The 22390-nt window shown below is 52.1% G+C and overlaps 6 protein-coding genes and 1 non-coding gene across 7 annotated transcripts; 3 read left to right on the forward strand and 4 right to left on the reverse strand.

Annotated features, from left to right (window-relative positions):
- Positions 1 to 3901: 3901 nt before the first annotated feature.
- Positions 3902 to 6528, forward strand: ASPACDRAFT_1874634 (Zn(II)2Cys6 transcription factor). The gene is made up of 6 exons (XM_020198041.1): positions 3902 to 4069; positions 4131 to 4211; positions 4272 to 4700; positions 4776 to 4994; positions 5045 to 5334; positions 5405 to 6528. Exons 1-6 carry the CDS (start codon positions 3972 to 3974, stop codon positions 6085 to 6087), a joined length of 1800 nt encoding a protein of 599 aa, XP_020052897.1. The 5' UTR covers positions 3902 to 3971; the 3' UTR covers positions 6088 to 6528.
- A 561-nt stretch (positions 6529 to 7089) lies between these two features.
- On the forward strand, positions 7090 to 7978 carry ASPACDRAFT_34521 (uncharacterized protein; the record flags this gene model as incomplete). The annotated part of the gene is made up of 2 exons (XM_020200047.1): positions 7090 to 7462; positions 7623 to 7978. The coding sequence occupies 2 exons, from the start codon at positions 7090 to 7092 to the stop codon at positions 7976 to 7978; spliced, it is 729 nt and encodes a 242-aa protein (XP_020052898.1).
- A 1911-nt stretch (positions 7979 to 9889) lies between these two features.
- On the reverse strand, positions 9890 to 10657 carry ASPACDRAFT_54442 (EXPERA domain-containing protein; the record flags this gene model as incomplete). The annotated part of the gene is made up of 1 exon (XM_020202877.1): positions 9890 to 10657. One exon carries the CDS (start codon positions 10655 to 10657, stop codon positions 9890 to 9892), a length of 768 nt encoding a protein of 255 aa, XP_020052899.1.
- A 1105-nt stretch (positions 10658 to 11762) lies between these two features.
- On the reverse strand, positions 11763 to 13738 carry ASPACDRAFT_54443 (uncharacterized protein; the record flags this gene model as incomplete). The annotated part of the gene is made up of 8 exons (XM_020202878.1): positions 11763 to 12411; positions 12465 to 12651; positions 12700 to 12839; positions 12900 to 12901; positions 12947 to 13008; positions 13089 to 13237; positions 13293 to 13470; positions 13543 to 13738. 8 exons carry the CDS (start codon positions 13736 to 13738, stop codon positions 11763 to 11765), a joined length of 1563 nt encoding a protein of 520 aa, XP_020052900.1.
- A 1007-nt stretch (positions 13739 to 14745) lies between these two features.
- Positions 14746 to 15430, reverse strand: ASPACDRAFT_34303 (uncharacterized protein; the record flags this gene model as incomplete). Its single annotated transcript, XM_020200033.1, has 4 exons — positions 14746 to 14809; positions 14873 to 14981; positions 15048 to 15174; positions 15245 to 15430. Coding segments are annotated over 4 exons (486 nt in total), but the record flags the coding sequence as incomplete, so codon positions are not given.
- A 2875-nt stretch (positions 15431 to 18305) lies between these two features.
- On the forward strand, positions 18306 to 20664 carry ASPACDRAFT_34386 (uncharacterized protein; the record flags this gene model as incomplete). Its single annotated transcript, XM_020200039.1, has 4 exons — positions 18306 to 18491; positions 18545 to 18757; positions 18807 to 19164; positions 19217 to 20664. The coding sequence occupies 4 exons, from the start codon at positions 18306 to 18308 to the stop codon at positions 20662 to 20664; spliced, it is 2205 nt and encodes a 734-aa protein (XP_020052902.1).
- Positions 20665 to 20845: 181 nt separating this feature from the next.
- On the reverse strand, positions 20846 to 20931 carry ASPACDRAFT_t274. The gene has a single exon. It is a non-coding gene; the product is annotated as a tRNA-Val (tRNA).
- Between the last annotated feature and the right edge of the window lie 1459 nt (positions 20932 to 22390).

A 22390-nucleotide genomic window follows, 5' to 3' on the forward strand; every position in this document is an offset into this window, starting at 1 on the left:
TCCCTCTGTTCCCCCATCTATCCTCCTTCTATACAGCACATCGGAAACAGTCATCTATATCATTATCCATCATCATCAGCATCTTATCTACCTCGCAATCAGCAGTTCGTCGATCACTCCGTTCATAGTCATTCTCAGCCGCGCTTACTGCGTCATTTCAACGACATTGACCACGTTGAAAGAGTCAAGATTGGCTTTCCCGTAAGCCAGCCCTATCACTAAGCCTGTTGTTTGCTGATCACTCCTATGCTGCCTTTAGAGGCTGATTTGAGTCACCAAGAAGGTGGCCGGAAGTGCAATACATGGCCAAGGGAAAGTCAAAGGCAAGGCAGAGGAGGGAAAGGAGGAGAGCAGCAAAAGCTCAGCAGGCGTCAGAAAGGGCAGCCACGGCGTCAACGACTGATCCCTCGACAGTGGAATTTTCGTCCACTCCCCCGACGACAGAAACAGAGCAAGCCAAACAAGAGGAACCAACAACAAAGGCATCGGACGCAAGTACCGAGGATGGTCCGACAACCGTTGAGCAGCTAGCGGAACAGCTTGCCAACTTAGCCAGCCTGATCGATTCCGTGAACAATGCCCCCGTCGAAATCTACCCTCTTTTCATCTATCATGAGCCTTACTGGTTGGGACGAGGCAGTGCCACTCGCGCCATTCCAGGCCTCAATCGTGCTCTCGCAGTGGGCGTGATGGATTCCGAACGCATGGGCGCTGTCCTCTCGAAGATTAAGCCATCAGAGATGATGGGTCTGCGAGACATTTACCGGTCACTCTTCGATAGGGAATTGATGGACGATGTGAGAGAGAATACGGTTGGGCTGGTGGTCAGGCAGGATCCTCATGAGGAAATCCGAGCTATTGATTTTGACTGCACGGGGGCACGTTATGATCTTCCGTTGGGTAGAGCAGTGACCATTCTGAAAGCTGTGACCGCGTCTACCCAGGGGCAGTTGGACCCATTTTTGCCATCGGCGGCAGCCTCTGGGAGTGATAGATCGAGCGGGATGATTGGCAATGATGAATTTGCCGGAAGAGCCTTTCACTGATCTGCTAAGGGGGTAGAATAGTGGTCTTATGCAGTTGCATAGTATCTGGAAGCCAGCTTAGAGTACCTCTGCTAAGCTTAGTTTTGGCTATTCTTCCACAATGAATAATTTGAGCTTGTCCAAACAGTGGATGAAGTGTAAGATTGCAGACTAAACAGTGCAGTGTGCTTCGCGTACACAAGTAGATGCAAAGTCTGTTCTGCTTGCTTTGCAACGCGCCTCATGAGCTCTTTGGAGGATGGTACCTTTTCCCCCTTCGGTAGAAATGTCTTCTTGTGCTTCTTTCGATGGATCACAGGTACCATGTCGGGGGCGGAGCTTGTCGCTCAGTCCCAAACTGGAATTTGAACCCGACTCCCGAGGTCGGTCTCCGAGGCGCAGGGAAGATCCTCGGGAAATTCCCGAGGTGTGGAGACTTTCCATGACTAAGCGGGATTCAAAGTGGCCTAGACTATCGACACGTGACCGAAAGGCATGACGAAAATATTCTGTGATGTCGACTCTCCCCTCGAATGATGTCGATGTTGTCATGACAGACGTGGCCATAGTCTACCCTCTGCACAGCTGACGAACATTATGACGTCCTGGCTGCCTATTATAGAATCATCCAAGGGATCCTGCCCTCCGTAAGGCGCTCCATTTCCCCGGACTTCGTCGGGCGGCACGTCGATCGTCCTCGGAGCAATTGATCTTCCTCCTTTCGATAAGCTTCGATAGAACAGAATTCAGGACCGCTATGAAGACTGTCTAGCTATCAGTCCCGGCTTGACTATGGATGGATTCTGGTGCTGGGAATCTCCATTTAGAACACTCTACCCCTACGCATGACTTCCCTCCGACGCAATTAATCGCGTCGCTTAAACGTGCTGCCAAGATACCCCCGACTCCGGCTCTTGCAACATTGGAAACAATAGTGTGCCACTGCGCCCCTCTCATAGAGGGACTGCCAAGCACCGATGGGATGATGTGATGGTGAAGCGATTAGCCGGTTGCCCCTAAGGCTGAAGGGCTGCAGCGGTTGGAGTGGGGACCGTCGAGCTGCGTGCGTACGTATGCCTCTATCCACTTTTGGTGGCGCTGGAGCGGCTAGCGACGCCCTCGGTGGGAACATCTACCATCATGGCGCAGTCTGTTGACCACGCTGATGGAGGAACAGTGCAAGACCCTGTATGTTCTCTGTCTATCTGTCTTTAATCAAGGGTTGCAGCAATTGCGCATCGTCGAGACATCATCGTCAACAGGCGTGAGTCGGGTCATCTCCCGCCCTGACGCGTCAGGAACCGCGTACGTACCACCCGTGGACTTCGAAAGGCACGCAAAACCCTAAAGCAATGAGTGGCAGCGGAAATGCCAAGACTCCCAAAGATTGGGGCAATAGATCGGGGAGGCGCGCCCACTCTCCCCAGCTGCCTCCCCCCCTTGGATAGGCAACATCATTCGAGAATTCATCAGCCCCCCCTGCCGGAGGAGTTTTGTCAGCGGCAGTGTCATCGGGGTTTATTGACTCAAGAGGCTGATTCGATTGATAGCCAAGCCCCGATCTGCGTTACCTGTCTAACCCGATGATGTCGTATGTGGCTATGATGTGTGCCACATTTCTGGAAGGAGGGAGGGGAAGTCTGGGTCTGCTTTGCGAGCTCCACTGCTGGGCTGAGCGACTTCTGTCTATATAAGAGGGGCTGACCACCTCACTTCCTTCTAAATTGTTCATCAAACAAAAAAACCATCTATCCTTTATCTATCACTCACAATGGGTCTCTTCCACCACCACAACCACCACGAAAACCCCCCTCACCACGGCGGCCCCCAGGGCGGACCTGGCGGTCCCGGCGGTCCTCACGGAGGACCTCAAGGCGGCCCCGGAGGCCCCGGAGGCCCTGGCGGTCCTGAACACTTCGGTGGCCCTCAAGGCGGTCCTCACGGCGGTCCCGGCGGCCCTGGCGGCCCCGGTGGCTTTGGTGGCCCTGGTGGCCCTGGCGGTCCCGGCGGCCCTCACGGTGGTCCTCAAGGCGGCCCTGGAGGCCCTGGAGGCCATGGTGGTCCCGGCGGCCCTCAGGGTCATGGTGGCCCTCAAGGCGGCCCTGGCGGACGTTGGTAATGTAAGTTAACCAACTAAGTAATGTATTGTCTGCATCACGACCAATCACTGACGTCTGATAGTACGATCAGACCTACCTCCGAACACTATTGAACCGCGCTTCGCCAGGGGTTGAAGCTTGCTTGGACTGTACATACGTCGTTGGACTTGGCTGTGGTTGAACATGTCTTGCATCACATACATTTGCCATGATGGAATGGCACAAATACCCAATACAATCAGAAATCATAATTCGACAAGTTGCTTAAGACTTCCTCCCGAACTTGTATTTCTGCGAATTCTTGTAGACTTCTAGGCTCATATGCACTCTACTCTTCGTTTCAATCGCAATAGCGTTGTCAGGATAGACAGAAGATGTCATTAGGATTCCTGTTTACTGTACCCATCTCCGGCGGGGCTCGTTGTTCTAGATGAACAGGTTCCACGTGGTACGTCATGCACACAGCTGATTTAACGCTGAGATTGATAAGGAGCGGTGTTGTTAATGTACTTAGACTAAGTCCCTGGAAAAATAGTCCAGTGGAAAGCTTTGTTAGATGAATTGAGATCTGCCTAAATAGACACACATGCTAAGCATCAAAATACCCGCGACAGTAGCGAAGACTTATTACATGCATGCCTCATGCATGCCTCTATTTCCGCCCCCAAGTCGGGGAGCGAATCTCTTGTGCCTCAGGCAGAAACAACGGACACGGAATCCCGTCCCCGCATAAAGAGTCATCAGCTCCTGTCCTTTACGCTCTTCAACTAGCTCCCAGCCTGGAGCTTGCCTCGTTCTTCTAGATTCACCCAAGCGAGCGATTTCTCACTGTATCGGTGTGTTCGTCATGCGTAGCCAGGAAATTACGCCACTCAAAGCATGCCGGCCATGCTCCAAGGCCAAGACCCGGTGCGATCCCGGGCCAACCAGCCAAGCCTGTCAGAGGTACGGGTGCAATGCTTGAGAAACATAATGTATTTACGGAGTCATACTGACAGCGAAGCAGATGCCATCGTCTAAGGAAAGAATGCACGAAGCAAGTCCCAGGAGCGCATAGTCTCGGTAAACCCCGAACCAGAACGTTGACGTAGGTGCTGTCCATCCTCTCGGACTGCCATATGTGACGCTAAAATACCTCCATTTCCAGGGACGTGCGACGATTAGAAAAGAAACTGGAGAACATGACCTCACTCCTGGGGGCCACACAGCAGCCCATTGAGGGCATAATTTCCAACTGCGGGTGCCTGACACCCGTCGGCCAGATGCCCCAGATGCCACAACCACAGACCCATTCTTCGAGCGGGTCCAACGAGACACCGCAGGCGACAATTGCCATCTTCCACCAGCGCATGGCGACGCGCTTCCCGTTCGTTGCGTGCGCATCCCCTCTGTCGGATGATGAGCTTCTCCTCCGCAAACCGTTCCTCCACATGGTCATGTCCATGATCGCCTGTCAGGATCAGGAGGCGCAGTGGGCCATCGCCGGGAAGGTCAAGGCGTACCTGGTTGAACGGGTTGTGGTCAACGGGGAAGCTAGTTTGGATCTCTTTCAGGGGTTTCTTCTCTTCCTTGCGTGGTGAGTCGTGCCCCTTCTGATTCTTCATTGTATGATTACAGCTTTGACCGCCGCGGGGGTGTGTGTGTGAATTAGGGCGCATATCTACGTCCCCTCGCCGGAGCAACTGTGCAACTATCTCCATCTTCTGGTGGCTCAGAGCAGAAACCTGGGCTTGGCCAGAGATGTATCGAGCGGGGCGCCCCAATCCGTCTTATCGTATATGAAGTGCAGACAGTTTGAGCGGCCGTCCGGCGCGGGCCGGACTCTGGAAGAACGCAAGGCTTATCTGGGGTGCTTCTACCTCGTTACAATGTATGTCTAATCGTCCTTGGTTTTGACGATGCTACGACTGACCCAGCCAGGATCTCGATGTGTCTAGGGGAGTCCGAGCCCATGCAGTATACAAGCTACATGGGGGAGAGCTACCAAGTCCTCCAAGCGGCGGCGCAAGAAGAATCGGACCGATACTTGTTATGTCTGGTCGATCTCGCTCGCATGGCGGAGAAAATCCACCGCACCCTTCAGCCAGACCACCCGCATGATTCGATTAGCTCCTCGGGCTGCTCACACAGAGGAATTGCCATCCGATGGCTGCAGAAGGAGCTCGAACAGCTGAAGCCTGCGCTCGCATTCAACGACCCCACAAAGTCGTGTAAGCCCCCCCCCCCTGTAACATAGAAAAACCAAGAGCACTTTTAACAATGGACCTATTGATGCAACAGTATTCCTCCTCCTCCAATACCACAACCTCGAACTCTTCGTCTACCGCACCGCCCTCCGCCGCGACCCCGACTTCAGGGAGACCACCTACCCGCCCACCCACCTCACCACTCTGCACGCCTGTCTCCACGCCGTGAAATCCTTCTTCGACACCTTCTTCGCCATCCCCTCCTCCGCCTTCTTCCACATGCCCTACCTCCTCTGGTGCCAACTCGGCCACGGCTTCTTGATCCTGTCCCACATCTCCGTCTACGACGATGGAGACGACGGCGACGACGACGATAGCCCAGCACAGAACCTCTGGGACAGGGAGTACGCGCGCCAGGTCATAGATTATCAGGCGACGGTCGACCGACTCACGCAGAAGGTGGCGGATGCGGTGACGGTCGCCCGCGAGGAAGGGACCCTTGTCCCGAAGGTGTTTGGCAAGGTGAGTTCTCGGATCGCCATGTGGCGGGATGCCCATGCGAGGCAGGAAGAGGCCTTGCAGCAGAGGCGGCGGCAGCGGCAGCGGCAGCGGCAGAGAGGTCGGGTTCAATCCGCGTCCACGGTTACAACATCTACGACGACGATGAGCCCCGAGGTTGTTGTCGGGATGGAGACGGAGACCGAGGAGTTGGTGCCTGGTATGGGGTTGGAGGATTTGTTGATGATCGGGCCCATGTGGGAGTTTTTGCCTTTCTAACCCAGGGAGAAGGGGATCCTTGGTGCTATGGTTGGGCTGGCGAGGTAAAGGTGGAGGAAGGAGCATTATGGTTTCTATACGATAGCTATGCAGTCCGCTTGCTTCTTCCGGGCAACCTTGGCTGTCTGCTTATATATCACCTATGTACCGACTCGACTGTACCTGCCAAGATGGTTCGCACCCATTCGCTATGTGCAAGGCATGAGTGGAAAAGCTCATAAGCAACCAATACAGCCTCAGCCGCATAAGTGGGTCTGCATCCATCCATCACTATGCGGGGGGTGGGAAGGGGAATGGGGAGGGGGCTCACGTTATCTTCCATTCTGACAGCATTGTTTAACCCGTAAATTCTATCTTGATTGTCTCGCGTGGACACCGCTGTACATTGTTGGATGGCAGAGGCAGCTACCCTAAAGGCCCGCCCGCCGGATAACCGATACTGCGAATGGAAGACCATCTGCTCAGTTCAAAAGGATGAAAGGATCAAACCGAGATCATCACGCCTTGGCCTCCCTCGTCTACGGAGGTGAGATACACATACGAGCACTTAATCGGTTAGTTAGACTAGTCCTGTCCTGTCCTCCATCACTAGGGTAAGCGACCCGCCGATCGCAATCACACTACTGCGCGAGGAATGCCAGCAGCCAACGGGCACGTCGATGTCAATGGGAATTCTCCACTCGATTTGACCCTGGCCCCGTTCCCCGTGCCCGATACATTTTAGACATTTTAGCGCAGGGACGGACGGGGAGTGGGGAAACCCACGGAAATATGAGTACTTTACATAGCTTAAGTAGGTAGGCAAGGTAGGGTTCCTCTTCTCTTCTTACGCTTTCCTTTCTCCTCCGTACCCTAATTAACGTATTAGTGGCAGTGGTAGTTAAGTTAGTGGCAGTCTCATTCACCACGCCCACTCCTGATCGCTTCTTTATAACTTACTCCTATCCATCCTCTCCTACCCACCAATTCACCCTCACATCCTCCCCAACGAAAGACTACACAATGACCGACAACACCACCGAGATCCAAGGCTTCGCCTCCCGCCGCAACAACACCTGCCTCACCGACGAGGTTAGCTGCGGCCGCACCTGGGACACCTGGTACGCCTGCTGCCCGTCGGGCTCCTACTGCCCCGGCAGCAAGGTCAGCATCGCCAACAACGTCTGCTGCCCGAGCTGGACCGATTGCACCGCCCAGATCGAGGACCCGCCCGTGTGCGCCGACGCCCAGTGGGCCCTGTACAACTACAGCGGGTATTTCTGCTGCGAGGGCGATACCCAGGGGTTCGGGGTGAAGGAGGAGACGTGGGTCGGGTGTGCGCCGGCGGGGTTTCAGGGGGATGCGTCGTTTTCGGCGTTGAATGTCATTGCGCAAGGTATTTCGTTTCATCCTCCTTGAATCGGGAGTTGGAGGGGTTGGTTTTTTTGGGAAATGAGTTTTGAGGGCTAAGCGTGTTTTGGGTGGCGTTGGGTTAGAAACGACTGCGACTACGACTGCGAGTGCGACTGCTAGTTCAGGTACGGCGCCGATAACAGGAACTGCAACGACGACTGGAACGAGCGGGGCGGCGGTATCTTCGACGACGACGACGATGACGACAACGATTGCATCGACTGCACATTCACACGGGGTCAATAAAGGGGCGGTTGCCGGGGGCGTGGTTGGAGGGGTGCTAGGTGTCGCTGCGTTGGCGGTCGCCATCTGGCTGCTGATGCGACGCCGGAAGAAGACGCAGTCCCCCGGGTACCAGCCGGGTGTGTCGTCGCAGCCGCAGAATGCAGGGTATATGTATGAGGCTACCGGGGAATCGAGGCTGGGCGAGCTGCATAGTGAGCCCACGCGGATTGAGCTGGTGGGCCACAAAGATCAGTTGAGGCATGAGTTGCCTTGATATGTGCCATATTCGACTTTCATCCGTTCAAAAAGACGTCCTTCCTTCGAACGGACTGACGACTTGAAGTCACTTGTGAGAATTCATGCACAGGCTTTTCAATGAACGTTCTCCGCATATCACTGAAGAATGTGAGATTCTACTATATTGATACCCGGCGACTTGGGTGTAAGTCGAGAGGTGAACCTGGCGTCCTAGCTTCTCAACCGACAGGGATTTACTCGGCCGGGGCATCAAACAGCTCATGTCTTGCGCGTTGTCATATTGGTCCAGACAAAGGGCTTTCTTCAGACACGCAAATGCAGGAATTTGGCGAATTGTGTCTCGAGACATGCTGGGACAAGCACACATAGCCCTCATGATCGGGCTGGGGTAGAAGTGTTCTCTGGGTATTCCGGTACAGCTCTCTCAGTTTCAAGTCCTGGTACGTATACTGAATGATTGAGAACATACTTCTGCCATGCCCTTCGACTAATCAAGCCCCCTTGTCTCCGCTCCGTGACAGCAGCTGTCACCAAGTATTCCCTTGTACAAGACAAATTAGATCGACACCATATCAAATCATATGTTCAAAGGCTCACCAATCTGGCGGGCCTTCCACATCTAGTAAGTGCTGTCAGCTTCACATATTTGGTCTTTTGTGAGTGTGCAGCTACGAGAGGACTGGTTCCGGTCTCAATCTGAGCCAGGAACTCGATCTTTCGAAGCCCATACATCCCGAGACCGAAGACACACGCCGTACTGGAAGCGGGGACCAGCATGTTCACGGAGGAACTGCTCTCGTGGCCGTAGAGCAGGCCTCCCTGACAAGAATACCACAGATATAGGGTGTTCCCCGGACAAGATGGGTAAAATAAAACACAAAGTCTCCACGTAGGAGATGGATGCCCTACTCATTTTGGCGTCAGAAGAAAGTCCCGATCAAATCCTGCGGGAGGCGTGGAGTGCAAGCAAATTGCGAATGGTCCCAGGCGCAAGATATTCCCATATCATGGCGTCCAATTCGGCTGGCAAGGCTCCACATCTCTTCAACGCTTCCCAGAGCATGCTTGCCCGTGTTCGACATCTGGAGAAGTTGCAAGCATTGACTGCACTGCTTCGGCTAGTGAATACCTTCCATAGATCTCCGGTCGGAGTCTAGTCCATGCTAGAGGGGTCATGGCATGACCAGTGTTGTGGATCGTGAGAAAACTCGGGACAGCCGCTACCCCGATGGCTTGCCCCGCGGAGCCTACGGATGGAGGCGGCGTATCTAGCGTTCTCGCGCGGCTGGTTGTGAATCTGGATACGAAGGTCGCGCAGGTAAACACACTTGCCGCTTTTCTGGAAGCTTATGAGCAGAGTGAGAATTGGATCACTGCTGGGTTGTCAGTCCTATGCAGCGTGAGCAGTGGCGGGACCGAGACCGCGACAAGACGTCACCTGAACGGAAAGCTGTATTTCTATAGAACTTCTGGCCGCAGGGTGAGCAGTGGGGGATTCGCACGTAATCTTCATGGATATGTGCTTGGGAGTCCATTATTCAGGCAACGAAAAGCAAATTCGAGAAGTCGAAGATGCAATAGAGCGCAATAACTTGTAGTCGTCTCCTGGGAAAAATCGAAGCTGATCCATTGCGGGTAGTGGGGGGGGGGGGGTGTTTCGGGCAACGACAAGGACTTGAGTGCCGGCCAGAGGTTATATCACGAGACCGCCACGACTGGTGAGGTTAGTTCGCTGCCTCGCTACTCTTTCCTAACCTCAAAAGTACCGTCTCAGGAACAACGATCGAAGCTTTTAGCTACAGGGTATATACACCGGATATACATGATAGGTGACAACAGTCTATTGGAACAAAAGAGATCTATAATACAAAGCAAACCGGCGCAAATCGCACACTTGACATCAACTATACAGTCCATAAAATTTCACTTATCTCTTCCGCGAAGGAGCCGCAGCAGAGCTAGCAGCGCCACCCATCAACTCGGGCGTGCCACCGACAAAGGCGCGGACGATCTCCTTCTGCGCGCGCCAGATGACCCAGACGGGCACGATAACCCACAGCCCGTTGAAGAACGTCAGGTATACATACACGTACATCCAGTGGCTTGTGTTCAGCGCGGGGCTGCCGGCCAACCACTCCGGCACGAAGGTCATGAACCCGCCGTACAGCTCGGCGGTAGCCAGACAGGCGGCCACCAGCCAGGTCCGGGCCACGACCACTCCGCGCTGCTTGCTGCCCAGCCGCCCGTGCGACAGCCGGTACAGGCTGTAGCAGATGTAGGCGGCGGTGGGGCCCCCGAGCAGGACGGTCAGCAGCTCGATGGAGATGACGGTGGGGTCGGCGCCGCCCCAGCGGTGGTCGGCCTTGGCATACTCCTGCCACAGGCGGGCGGTGGGGTCCCACGAGGCCCCGTAGGTGGCGCCGTAGGCGCGGTCGCGCTTGTTCAGAAACACGGGGCCGAAGCGGGACTGGGTGGCGGAGATGGTGATGGAGCTGAAGAAGCAATGGTATAGGAAGGAGCCCTCAATCAGGAAGTGCGTGAGCGCGTCATACGCGTGCCAGAAGAAGAGCAGGCTGGCCAGGTCTTGGTGCGCTGGGATTAGCCGGCGGCCCATGATATAGGCGATCAGCATCGGGAGGAAGGCCATGACGAGGCAGCTGACGGTGGGCACGTCCAGCACAAACGGCTGGGCCATGATCGCGCTGTAGTCGTACAGGAGGGCTTGTTGGAGAATGTTGTCGTCGGTGTGGACGGGTGCGTTTGGGTCTGGGAAAGCCACGGCTGGAGGAGGCGCGGGGTTCGTGATGCGATCAACGGTCTGCGCAGCAATGGTGGTGCTGAGCAGGTGCGAGTGCAGGTTTGAGGCTATATTCGTGAGGTGGGATTGCGCGGTCGTGAGGATGGACTCGACCGAGTCTTTAAGTGTCATGGTGGGCGGATTGAAGACGTGGTGGTTGATCGGGGAGACAATGAACGAGAAGGAACAAGTCAATTGAATCTCTTGAGGGTTTAAGAGGAAGTGGTCTTTCCCCCCTGAGAGATCTCACCCTCAAAGAAAGTCGCGTCGATGCGCGATCCCGCGGCCTCAGGCAGGTGGGCCTTTCCTGTTTTGGGCATGGTGGCGCCCCACTCACGATGCCTCCGATGCTTTGTGCTTCCTTTCATGCTATTTCCAGCTTCTTTCAGCTCTGCCTGGGAATCCTCTTTTGCAGTATAAACAACCTCGCTCTCTGAAGTACAGTACCAGGGCTTTCTTGCAGAAATCCAATGTTGTCGTTCGAGTTCTTTGTGTCGATGTCTGGATGTCCCGCCTAAAGACGACAAAGAGTTGCTTGCAGAGTCGATTGTACCAGACCGCAAAGCTTTCTTGTGTACTTTCTGACAGCACTCACCGAAGGGCTTCTTAACCCTACTCATAATCTGCGTTGATGTATTTCTAGTGGTGTATCACCTTGTTGTCGTTATACTAACTCCTTGCTTTGTACTGCACTGTCCACGGGATTATGTTGCAGAGAGCCAGATCAATCTCATTTAGGAGCAGCGAGCCTCTCAAGCTCTCCTTTCTCTTTCAAGGGAGTAGCAGCAATACGACTAGCAAAGATATTTCTCTTGAATATCAACCAGATTTATGGAATTCAATTGACAAGCCCGCCTACTGTTCGACTCCTAATGCGCATATAGTCTCATTTCCGCTAGCTCGATCCTATTATTCTTAGCTCCCCTCAACCATCCTTCTCAGTTTAATGTCATAATTCTCAAACAACTTCTCAGTGGTGAAACTCCGAAGGATACACCCTATTCTAACCACTAGAGTCCCGTCCTAGCCGACGAAAGGCCACCCAAAAGACACAAGCACAGACAAACACCAACCCAGCTGCCAACGACCAAAGAATCACAAGGTAGGGGTCCTTTGCAAGCGGCGACAGTACCATACCCAATCCGTAGCCGAGCGCCAACGTTCCCACATAGCAGGCCTGCATCACCGACTTCATGCTCTTTGGCGAATGGGTGTAAAGGTATTCTGCGCCCGTCGGCCAGCAGAACACCTCGGCCAGCGCGATGATGATGTATGTTGGGAGCTGGATCAAGATATGGACCTGATTTGTAATCTGGCCGTGATCACTATTCGATGCAGCACAGGCCAATAGGTGATCATAGCAGGGTCTTGTGTGGTAGATTGCAGCTTGAAGAACGGCGAAATAGGTCATGGCTAAGGACATGATGAGAAATCCAAGGGTGATGCGGTTGACTGGGTTGAACAAGATCCCGATGCGCTGCAGAAACAGGTATAACATCTTCTGGACCAAGATCCCGAAGAGGATATATGCTACTGGGTTGGAAACCTTAGGTACGTCGTTGGGAATGCCGTGGCTTTGCATTGTGCCGGCCTGTGATATGCCTTGCTGAGAGGCTTGGGACATGCAGAGCCAGAAGATGGGCCAGCCCATGCTAGGATGTATCGGTTAGCTAAGACCTGGTGCTGTGTTGCTGAGGCATTTCACCAGATTTTGAAGGCCGATAGCCCACTTCGAAGCTCGGTGATGAATCCTTCATCCCAAGGAACGACACGTTGGTGCATTGTGAGTTGAGTGTGAGGATAACATGCTTCGAGGTTGAAACCACTTAGGCATGCGTACCAGAGACACTGGGCGGCTTGGGGAAGAACGGAACTTTGTGGTGGAGGATGGACTGTATACTGTCAGTCAGGCATGTTCACAGTCGAGAGGCAGCACTTGCCGAAAATTCTCCCTGCTGCTTGCACGATGACGAGGCACAGCAACACGGAGCAAAGAGCCAGGAGATAGCTCGACCAGAACCCAACATATCTCTCCATCATAGTGGTGGCTAAAGCCCCCATGGCTCCGAGGTTAGTCATCCTAAGTCGTGTGAATTCCAGAGCCTTTCAGTAAGAGTGAGGTATGGTATAGCTGGCGTACCACTAGTAGACACTGTAGATGTATTGAATAGTGAGGTCGCGGTCCACCACTACCCGCCGGCCATTTGGCCGAGTCTCAATGCGCCCTCCGGGATCTGTATATTGATCCGCTACAACGTCAAAAATTAGTCCAGCGGATAAGCATCCTCATTACCTGGAGGAACGAGTGAACAGCAATGAGATCACTTACCGATGAAAGGTTGAAGTGAGGCCAGGACCCCTCCAAGCCCAATGGCAATCAGCGCAGCTCCCACGGCAAAACCCGGTGCCGCAGCACCGTTATGCATCATGACAGGTAGAGAAGTGATGAAGAGAGTCAAAGATCCCAGTGCATAAATTCTACCATTCATCAGCGAATGTGTGAATCCAAAAAGATTATCTGATTGGCCCTCACACGAAGAACATCTGCAGAGCCAGGTACCGTCCCAATCGACCATCGACTAAGATCGAAATCGGCAACGGCAGGATATTCACCAAGACTGTGAATGCCAGATTGACCGTGTTGGCTCGTGATTCCCCAAGGCCGAGAGCCCCGGGGATCGAATCAGAGGGGCTATGCTGTAGGTAATTCTCTAGAAAAAGAACCGGTAAGCTATGCTGCTCTAGACGCTAGAGTTATGTGGAGGACTCTGGGAAATGCGTACGAAAGGTGCTTTGGGTGCCCTCGTAGGTAAATCTCTCGAAAATGGCGATTGATGCTGCTATCCAGACCCGAGGCGGTAGAGAGTCTGCGACATGGTGTAGGTGTTGGAGGTCATCGTCAGAATGGGCGGAAGAAGACTCATTGTCCTCCAATGCGTCATTGCTGCATTGGTTTGACTTCTCCAAGTGTAGGCTCATGGTTCTCTTTCGTCTACGCTTGGGTTCTGAAATGATTTCTAGAGATGTTTTATCGTCGCTTTATGTATAGTGCATCTAAATCGGCGTTTGTCGGAGTAGATTCGGTGTTCGGAGCTGGCTAAGGGCTGATACTGAACCTTCGGTGCAAAAGTAATACCTGGCGAGATCAGGTGTCAATAATACGCGTGTGGTCTCTCAGGCCTCTACCTAATCCGAGTACTATCATCAAATCATAGTTGACTCGGCCTTTTCCTCGTCTCACGCTTGATATCCACTGGCGACTGCATGTACTCCATCCATTGGGCCGATAAAGCCTTTCCACCCTGTTCTGACTTCTTGCTGTCGTGACGCATCCAAAACTCCAATTCCCCGCGGTATGCATTCAACTGAAAGTCTAACCAGCCAGACATCAGACAAGCCGTGTCGTGCACCTTCTCCAGCGGTGCATGTGGGAGGTTCCGAGCAAGACTTCAGCTCGAGCTTGCCCGCCTTCGCCAAGCCCTGTCTCAATTCCGATCCAGCGTGTTCTGCCTCCGCGCGGGAGTGTTGATATGACTTTTCTCTCCGAAGATGAGGATGACTGGTGGCCGGACGTATGGAAGAAGCTCAAAGGCAATACATGACCACGGGCATACTGTCACATAATTCTGGTTGTTATTATCGCCTTCCTTGGCTGAGATGGCTAGGTCTGGGCCTAGAAAACGCTCTGTCCTTGTCAGAAAACCACTCTTGTTATCACCGTCTATCTGAGGTGTTGCATTGAGGCGCAAGTATGTCCAGGCCTCCTGCGCTTTGGTAGTGGTCAAAGTCGCGGCATCCGGTAGGAGGGATCCTCTTGGGGCGTTGAGTGGGTAGAGAACCGTCGGGAGAGTACGAAGGCCATATTGTATATTATTTATCGACTGCACGGGGTTCCCAGCGACGCCAGAATGGATCGCTGCGTATATACCTCTCGGCTTCGTGCCTTGAGGACCACATGCACCCAATTTACTGGGACTTTTGACTTGAATCATGGGCTCGAGAAAGATGAGAGAATGCAAGAGTCGGGGGTGCATTATAGACAGATGAACACTGTTATTGAGATGTATTAGTGCCAAAGCTTTTTTGATTTTGGGGACACACTAGGACAAGTACAATTGCGAGCAGCTGAAACTATGTGCTACTCCCACGACTGGAGGCTGGATCTGATCACTGAAACGGTTCACCGTGCCCAGCAGATCTCGAAAGTGGTCAAACCAGTTCGCTATGGTTACCGATCAGCAAGTCCAATTTCTTTCTCCTGAGGAACGCATATGGAAGTTTGTCTCACGATCATCTCCAAGGTTATCTTCGTTCAACACTACACTGGCGCCTTGGTTGGAGCAGTCCGCGAACCAGATAGCCTTGATTTTCCCCTCGAAGCTTATCATCAGCTCATCCCAAAGAGGCTCATAAGTCTCCCACATTAAGGTTTTGATCGTTAGTATGCTATTACAGTGCGCCATTCTGAATAGAGTTATTGCTGACCTTGGGAATACCATTCGCATGTCCTGCTATGATCGATATTTCATTCTGACTGAGATTGGTGTTGTTGAGTGAGATGTATTGCCTGATTGCTAATTGCAATGGTCTGTCTGTCTTAACTGCGTGGTAGTCTTCACAAATGGAAGAGCAGGGAATAGTGTGCCCGATGATTTTGAACTGGGAGTTCATTTTGCGTTTCGTAGGTTTGGGTATGAAAATGAAGAGAGAGAGCCACGTGCACTGTCTCTAGAAGAGATTCTCACGCTATCATATAAGACATGGTCTACTGGGAAAAGAGAGCTGATGGTGAGAATGAAGCTGAGGTGTTAGGTAGTACAGTGATTCGGACCTGCCACCAACCAAATTCCGCATGGCATCAGACTAAGATCTTAATCTCAGGCTACTAGTATCCGAATCCGCTTTTCGAATGGCCGACTCGACTAGAATCTCTCTCCTCCACATGCCTTGGTTACTTTGTCTCTGTCTGATTCTATTATGGTTTTATTGGCTGTACTCAAGAGCTCAGAACTAGCATTGTTTCGCATTCCAGCGGATTCACCATAGCTATCGTTATTTCCTAGCATCATCAAAGGCTTTCCTACATGATCATGGCTGTGTCAGGTCCTGTTGCAAACACTACGTTAATCTTCTCCCACTTCGAAATGACTCTCGTCCCTTATCCATTTCGACTCTAGCATCATGATTTGAAATATAGCAAGTTCGGAGTATTAATCCCTCTGCTTGAGGATCATGAGATGTTGACCGAGAAGAGCGGCCACAGTCCAATTGATTTCAGTTATTTCATGCTGATATCAACCTGATAAGATCTGGCCCATGCTAGAGATTGTCCCAAGCACACGCTAATATTCTATGTCAAGAGGGAGAATGATTCTAATCGCTATTTCTTTATTCAGAGTAAAGAGGCACCGCTGGTGACCACAACGCGGAGAGTCCGATATGGCAGTTTGACGGTCGTGATGGTGTTGATCGGCCTCCTTCACCTCTTAGCCTCGATCTTTGCTTAAGTCCGGGATATAGTGGCTTGGTGCCAAATGGTGGGTGTATGCGACTGACTGCAATAGGGCGCTGCCCTTGAGATATTGTCGGCTTCGAATCTGGATCCCTAGAGAGCATTGACTGTTTCTTCTAAATCGTAGGAGGGCAACGACATGAGCCTCAGCTCGACCAATTGAGGGATCGTGGCAAGTCATCATGTGAGATATGAGATTTGCATGAGGCACGCTTTGGGGCACTCTGTTGATGCCAGCAAAGCATATCTGCTTCGCTATTATCAAAGCTGCGATCTGAATCCCGGGTGGCCACTGCGCCACTGCCAAGGGCAGCAATACGATAGTGGCTATTGAGAACGGAAACCCTGGCTGCTTTGTTTCTTCGCATCCCTGTCACGTCTTATTGTAGTTGTGCTTGACGCTTGCGATGTTGGACATAGCATTCGAGAAGAGAAAGTATCTCAAGGCAACGCATGCAAGAAGTAATTTGAAATAGCCTGAGACTCTGTGCAATATAGAAGAAATTCTAAAATCTGCTGTTGGCTCTGCGACTCAGTTGTAGCAGATAAACCTACCCACATCATTCTGGAAGACTTGACTGCGCACCTTCCAAGACCCTTGACGGAGCCATCAACCTTGGCTGAACATTGCCATGCGACCCAATCTTGTCTCTCCGGCGTACCCTATTACTCTCCTTTTCAGTGATTATAAGCGAGGAAGAATCGATCGCAGCATGGTGTGGGATTTGGGATTTGTGTGGGGTGCAGGTATGAAAGCGAACCACGCCTCAGTTCTTTGTCTCCTTCTTGGTGGCCGCGACTTGAAAGAACTTCCAACCGCAACTCACATAGCCCACTCTCCGGTCACCTTTCTCATTCGTTGAAACTACCTGATCCTACTCGATGAACCAGACTTGGCTCTGAGAAGCTCTTGATAGTGTCTTATTACTCAGTTGTTGCAGCAAAGCCTATCCCAGATGCCATTAGCCCACGATGGTCTGGTCCCTCGACCATACGTGAGATCGTCACTTGGGTGAAAACCTCACTGAAAGCGCCTGGAATAAGTGAGAATAGATAGGGCTTAATCTCAGTTGAAATCTTTCTCGACTTCCGGTCATTCAGGCTCACAGAGATTTTGCCTCGGACACACTTCTACCACATCATGACTTCCGTCGATAACGTGGATGTCACCCTATACAATTTGGTCAGAATAGCATGGGACTTGTATCATAACTGCAATCTTGTTCGTGGCGAGGCGCCTGACGGCTTCAAACAACTCGTGGCCGGATTACTCTCTCTCCATAACACTCTCCGTGCTCTGAAAAACAGCGTTGAAAGTGTGAGAGGTGATCACAGAGTTGACCTGCAGCCATCTCTTCATGCCTGCTTAGAGACCCTGCATGCACTCCATAAACTAGTGGCCAGATACAGGGCCATTGGCGCCAGCAGCGAAAAGGAGTTCTGGGAGAAGATGGACTGGCCAACACAACAAGGACAAGTTGAAGAGTTAAGATCGGAGGTATCCGCCCATGCGCATAATTTAGGATTGTGCATGAGTTCAATTGTGAGGTAAGGACCCTGGTCGTGCCAAGGCTTGGGATCATGGTTATTAACCCTTTCAGTTACTCACTAGGAAGCTTCAACAGCTCGGTGTCGGATGATTTACAAACAGACAAGTCTCCCTTACCATCACCGCCGCCACAGGCCGAAACATCTCCCATGTTTCCAGCACCACCCCCAATATCATCTCGAAGACCTCACCTTGTCGGGATCTCCGAGCTAGAAGGAAGCTCTATCTTCGAATCGACCAATTTAGATGTGAAGACACCCAATGGCTTCAGCAGTGATCCCACACGTGGGTCGGTCTCCACAGAGTCAATGGCCTCCGGATACTCTGATGGCTCCGTCATGTCGGGAAGTACGCTTACCCCTTCTAGTAGCGTATCGGGGAATACAAACCTCAACATGCCCTCGATGGATTTATTCTCAACCGAAAAAGAGGTGTTGCATTCTCGGACTCCAGCCTTTGTGAGGAAAGGCACGCCAGATATAGATATGTCACCTCACTCTCGGACGCGGGAACAGATTCGTCGATCACTGCGTTATGAGCCTCGAGATAGATTCCACCAACCGGACGCTGAGCTCATTCTCAAGTTCGATGCGTCTGTGGTCAAAGGGCAGGAAGTGCGGAACCTCACCACGAGCGGTTGGTTACACATTGCTGTGTGGTGGCTGCTGAAGGTATGGCACAGTACGTTTTGGCTTCTATGATTCGACGTCTAAAATAGTCTCAGGCCCGTGCAGTCCTTGCCAACGCGGACAAGCCAAGCCCGTTGGATCATCGTGGAAGCGTTAGCCCATCAACTTTATCGTGGTCCTCGAGCCATCAAGCATATGTTGACCTGCTCAAGGCCTCATATATCCTATATGATGTTGTGCTCAGAACTGGCAGTCCGGAGGAATTGTGCTTGAATGAGAATCGAAAAATGGTCTCCGATTTGTCCGATGTGAGTAGCTTGAGCACATATGCTGGGTTCCACTTAACCTAGACTATAGGGTATTAGGGAAGACTTCTCCCAGTTCAGCTCAGTCGATGTTCCAGACTATGCTGCCATTCATTCACACAACCAGGAGATTTTGGAAACAATACAACCCGAAGAAAGTACGGGTAATATCAATCCACGTTTAGGTCTAGGCGATGTCCGTTATACTGCAGTCGAGATCGAAGACGCAGGCAATGAGGACGAACAAGTCTTCTTCCGCACGTTCGTCAACGCCGGGATAGGTAGCAAGAAGCTTCGCATGAGAACGAAAGGCGCCCCATACATGCTTCTGTTGTCTACCAAAGAAGGAGACAATGAGCCGAAAATTACCATATGCAATCAAATGGGCACTTTTTGCCTCCAGCGGGACTGTGAGTTATCCCCCTTCATTACAGGCGTTGGTTAAATCTGACCCAATCATAGTCACGCCAGCAGATTTGGCCCAGCTTGTTCAAGTCTCAGAAGCCTCTCTCAACATTCTTTCGGTTGCCAAGTCTACGGAGCCGGTGACGCTGATGTTTGAGACGGTCAGCGTTTCTATCTCGTTTCAATATCTGCCCGACTTGGTACAGTTCATCAGCGTTCCGAAAGCCTACTTCGATGCGGTGTGGCCCCGGGAGCCAGTGAGCTCGGATGAGATTACCGAAACTATGATCTATAGAGGCACTGTTGAGGTACTGGAGCAACTCAAAGCACCTAGCATGGTAGCCATGAGTCCAGCTCTGGTTCACCGATCCTGTGAAGTGCGCATTCTAGAGAGATCATTTGGCGAAGCATGGCGATCCATCCGGAGATTGGTCATCAGTTCTTCCGTGGCCGACAAAGATCCAATGTGTATTGATTGGTTCATGCCTCTGAGCTGTGTACAAATCAGCCGCAAAAAAGGATCGAGGCAGGCGCTACTGAAGTGGTCAGATACTGGGCAAGAACGATCCGATAAGACTGATGGGAACTACAACCCTCTCTACTCCAATGTTTATGATGAGAAGAATCCCAATATCGGGATTGGTATAGAATGGTCAACAGAGCAGGCAGCAGAGGAGTTTGAGCAGGCTATAATGAGTCTGAGCGCGAAACCGATATTCTCCTGGTCTCAGACCCAAGGCTCGGGTCACGTCTACGACGCAGTGGACGACACTCCGGATCACAAGAAATACAAAATCATCATGGTGTGTCAGGCACACGCGTGCTGGAAGTCCAGTGGTGTATATTATGTCTACAGAGACATCGACTACAGCTATGAGCATGGCAGCCGCAGTGTCCGATTTCCGCATATATTTCACACCCACTACATATCATCACACGTGGATCAGTTGTACCGTGCTGACTCTCAGGTTAGATTCTCCCACAGCGAGAAGGTGACGGGAAGCGTTGCGATAAGCTTCGACGAAGTGCTCACCCTGCAGGGATTCATGAGCTCACTGGCATCCTCCCACGAACTCGTGTTCTCCAGACGTGCCACATCTCTTACAACCAAATCCAAGTTCTTCTTCGGCCATAAGAAATCATCCAAGGGAGACTCGGAGGTACAGCTGTGGCGAGATGGGGAGAATCTTCGTCTTGCTGCACGATGGAAAAGTGATCAAATCGCGGACAAGTGGTTAACATTGAGGATGCCAGCTCGGGAGCCGACGCGGGACCACAATGATCGAATAAATTTTCCCACGCAGGAGTTTTCAAGAGGAATGGTGCTCAATATGGCTAAGATAGCCGCTGGAAAAGCGAAGGACCCGAGTAAGGAACGATCGCGAGGTCCTGTGACGATTCATTTCGCAACAACAAAAGGTGGGTTCCCGAAGGAGCATGATGGGGCATGCAAGTATATATCCTGGTTACTCTCCGCTTCGAAGCTAATGATCAACATTGAGTGACCAGATCAAAGTGATTTCATTCTCGCCTTACGAACCAGGCCTACGTCATAAGACCAGAAGAAAGGAGTAGTAGGACACATATACTGCGGGGGAAATTCCGTCAAAATAAAAAAGGAGCCTAAAACAAAACCGACGACTGCGGCCTAGGATGCGATCGATGCTTCTTTGAGATCGACAAAAATAGTCACGCCCGGGATCGAACCGGGAACCTTCTCGGGTCGTTCATCTGATGTGAACGAGAAATCATAACCATTAGACCACGTGACTGTTTCTTGTTGATGACGGAGATCATATTTGTCTTGTCAACCCTTTCCCGCATCATCTGCAAGTTGGTCTGCAGATACCACGGACGGTACGGTCGGTCTGTCCCTTGCTGCAAGGCAAACCCGCCGCCGATCACCAAATGATCGCAGACAGGGACAAGTCAGGGACACAGAACCGTGGCCAGCCGGGCATTTTCTCTACGACGCTTGTGAACAGGATTGAGGGGGAGTCTGTGCCTTGGAGTGAACAAGATTTATAGTCCGTCTGGTCATCCTGCTGCTGAAGACGGGCCTCAGGAGATCCTCGAATCTTGGAAATCGTTTCTACAGCTGCGGTTCATGTCCCAGCGTGCCTGAGAAATGATAATTACACCGACTTATTTCATTCGACAAATCAATAAACTCGCTCACTTGATTCAAGATCTTTTGATCAATCGGTAATCGTCATTGACGAGCAAAACAGCCACAATATGTAGTCATTCCGTGACTCAAACTAAAGCTAGCAGGTAACTCCTGTCCGCTTTTGTCCCGTATGACTTGCAGACAAAACCCGTCAAACCAGAAAATTAGGTGTCCACACCTGCAAGTGCACCGGGCTTGACTTAGAGCGGGTGATCTCCATCTGCCTACTTCTTTTCTGGGCAATCGGGAACATTGGCGCTGCGCCGCGTGCGCCTCGCACGTGCAGGCCTCATGACTCTGATACACGAAAAGGCTGCTGCTGCGGCTGCGGCTGGTACGCCCTTCTTAAGAAGAGTCAATGCCTAGCTACGCTTTCCTTTACTGATATGTGTTATCTATTTTACTGCATGATGACTGGTTGGTTATGATTGCCCTGAAGCCCGGGGTGAATCGAATTCTGTATTCTATTCAAAAAGGATTTTTGATGTGGTACTTGGCCCGACTTCTCATTTACTCACTAATTGCAAAGCCCGGTGACTCTTAGTCTCTCTTTATAATTATTCTGTCCTTTCGCTATTGCGTCCTCCTGCTTCTAAGGCTTGAGAGACGCCCCGACTTTTAGCTCACGAGTCGCGTTCTGTCGATTCCAACATTGATCACAGCTGTGTGGGAGTGTGGATATGCCATATCTGGTTCATCATCACCGCGAGCATCACCGACGACGCCACTCCTGGCCTTATTGTGGTGGTGGAACACAGCATCAGCCGCTGGGGCGAAACTGGGTGGTCTTTCAGTCTGCACACCACCACCAGCCGCAGCAGCAGCCGCAGCAGCAACAAAAGTCCTACCAGCAACTCCTCGAACAGCATTTCCTCGTCCCCGTGGGTTCGGAAGACTTACTTGAGGACGATGCTGCGTCCGCGGGGATTGGGCCGTCGCTGACGAGGACGAGGGCGATTCCAGCAGTGGCACCGAATGCTCGATCTCGACGGTGGTGGTCATCGTGGTGGTGGTCGTCCTCCGCGCGAGGGGGTTCCTCGCCGCAGGATGATCATACGGCC

The sequence above is a fragment of the Aspergillus aculeatus genome, assembly GCF_001890905.1.
Source record: "Aspergillus aculeatus ATCC 16872 unplaced genomic scaffold ASPACscaffold_16, whole genome shotgun sequence".
Classification (NCBI taxonomy): domain Eukaryota; kingdom Fungi; phylum Ascomycota; class Eurotiomycetes; order Eurotiales; family Aspergillaceae; genus Aspergillus; species Aspergillus aculeatus.

Bases quoted from the DNA above. Each gene is read 5' to 3' on its own strand.
- ASPACDRAFT_1874634 (XM_020198041.1), top strand. From the start codon at position 3,972: ATGCGTAGCCAGGAAATTACGCCACTCAAAGCATGCCGGCCATGCTCC. The intron at 4,070-4,130 runs GTACGGGTGCAA...ACAGCGAAGCAG, and splicing joins ACCAGCCAAGCCTGTCAGAG to ATGCCATCGTCTAAGGAAAG. The intron at 4,995-5,044 runs GTATGTCTAATC...TGACCCAGCCAG, and splicing joins TGCTTCTACCTCGTTACAAT to GATCTCGATGTGTCTAGGGG.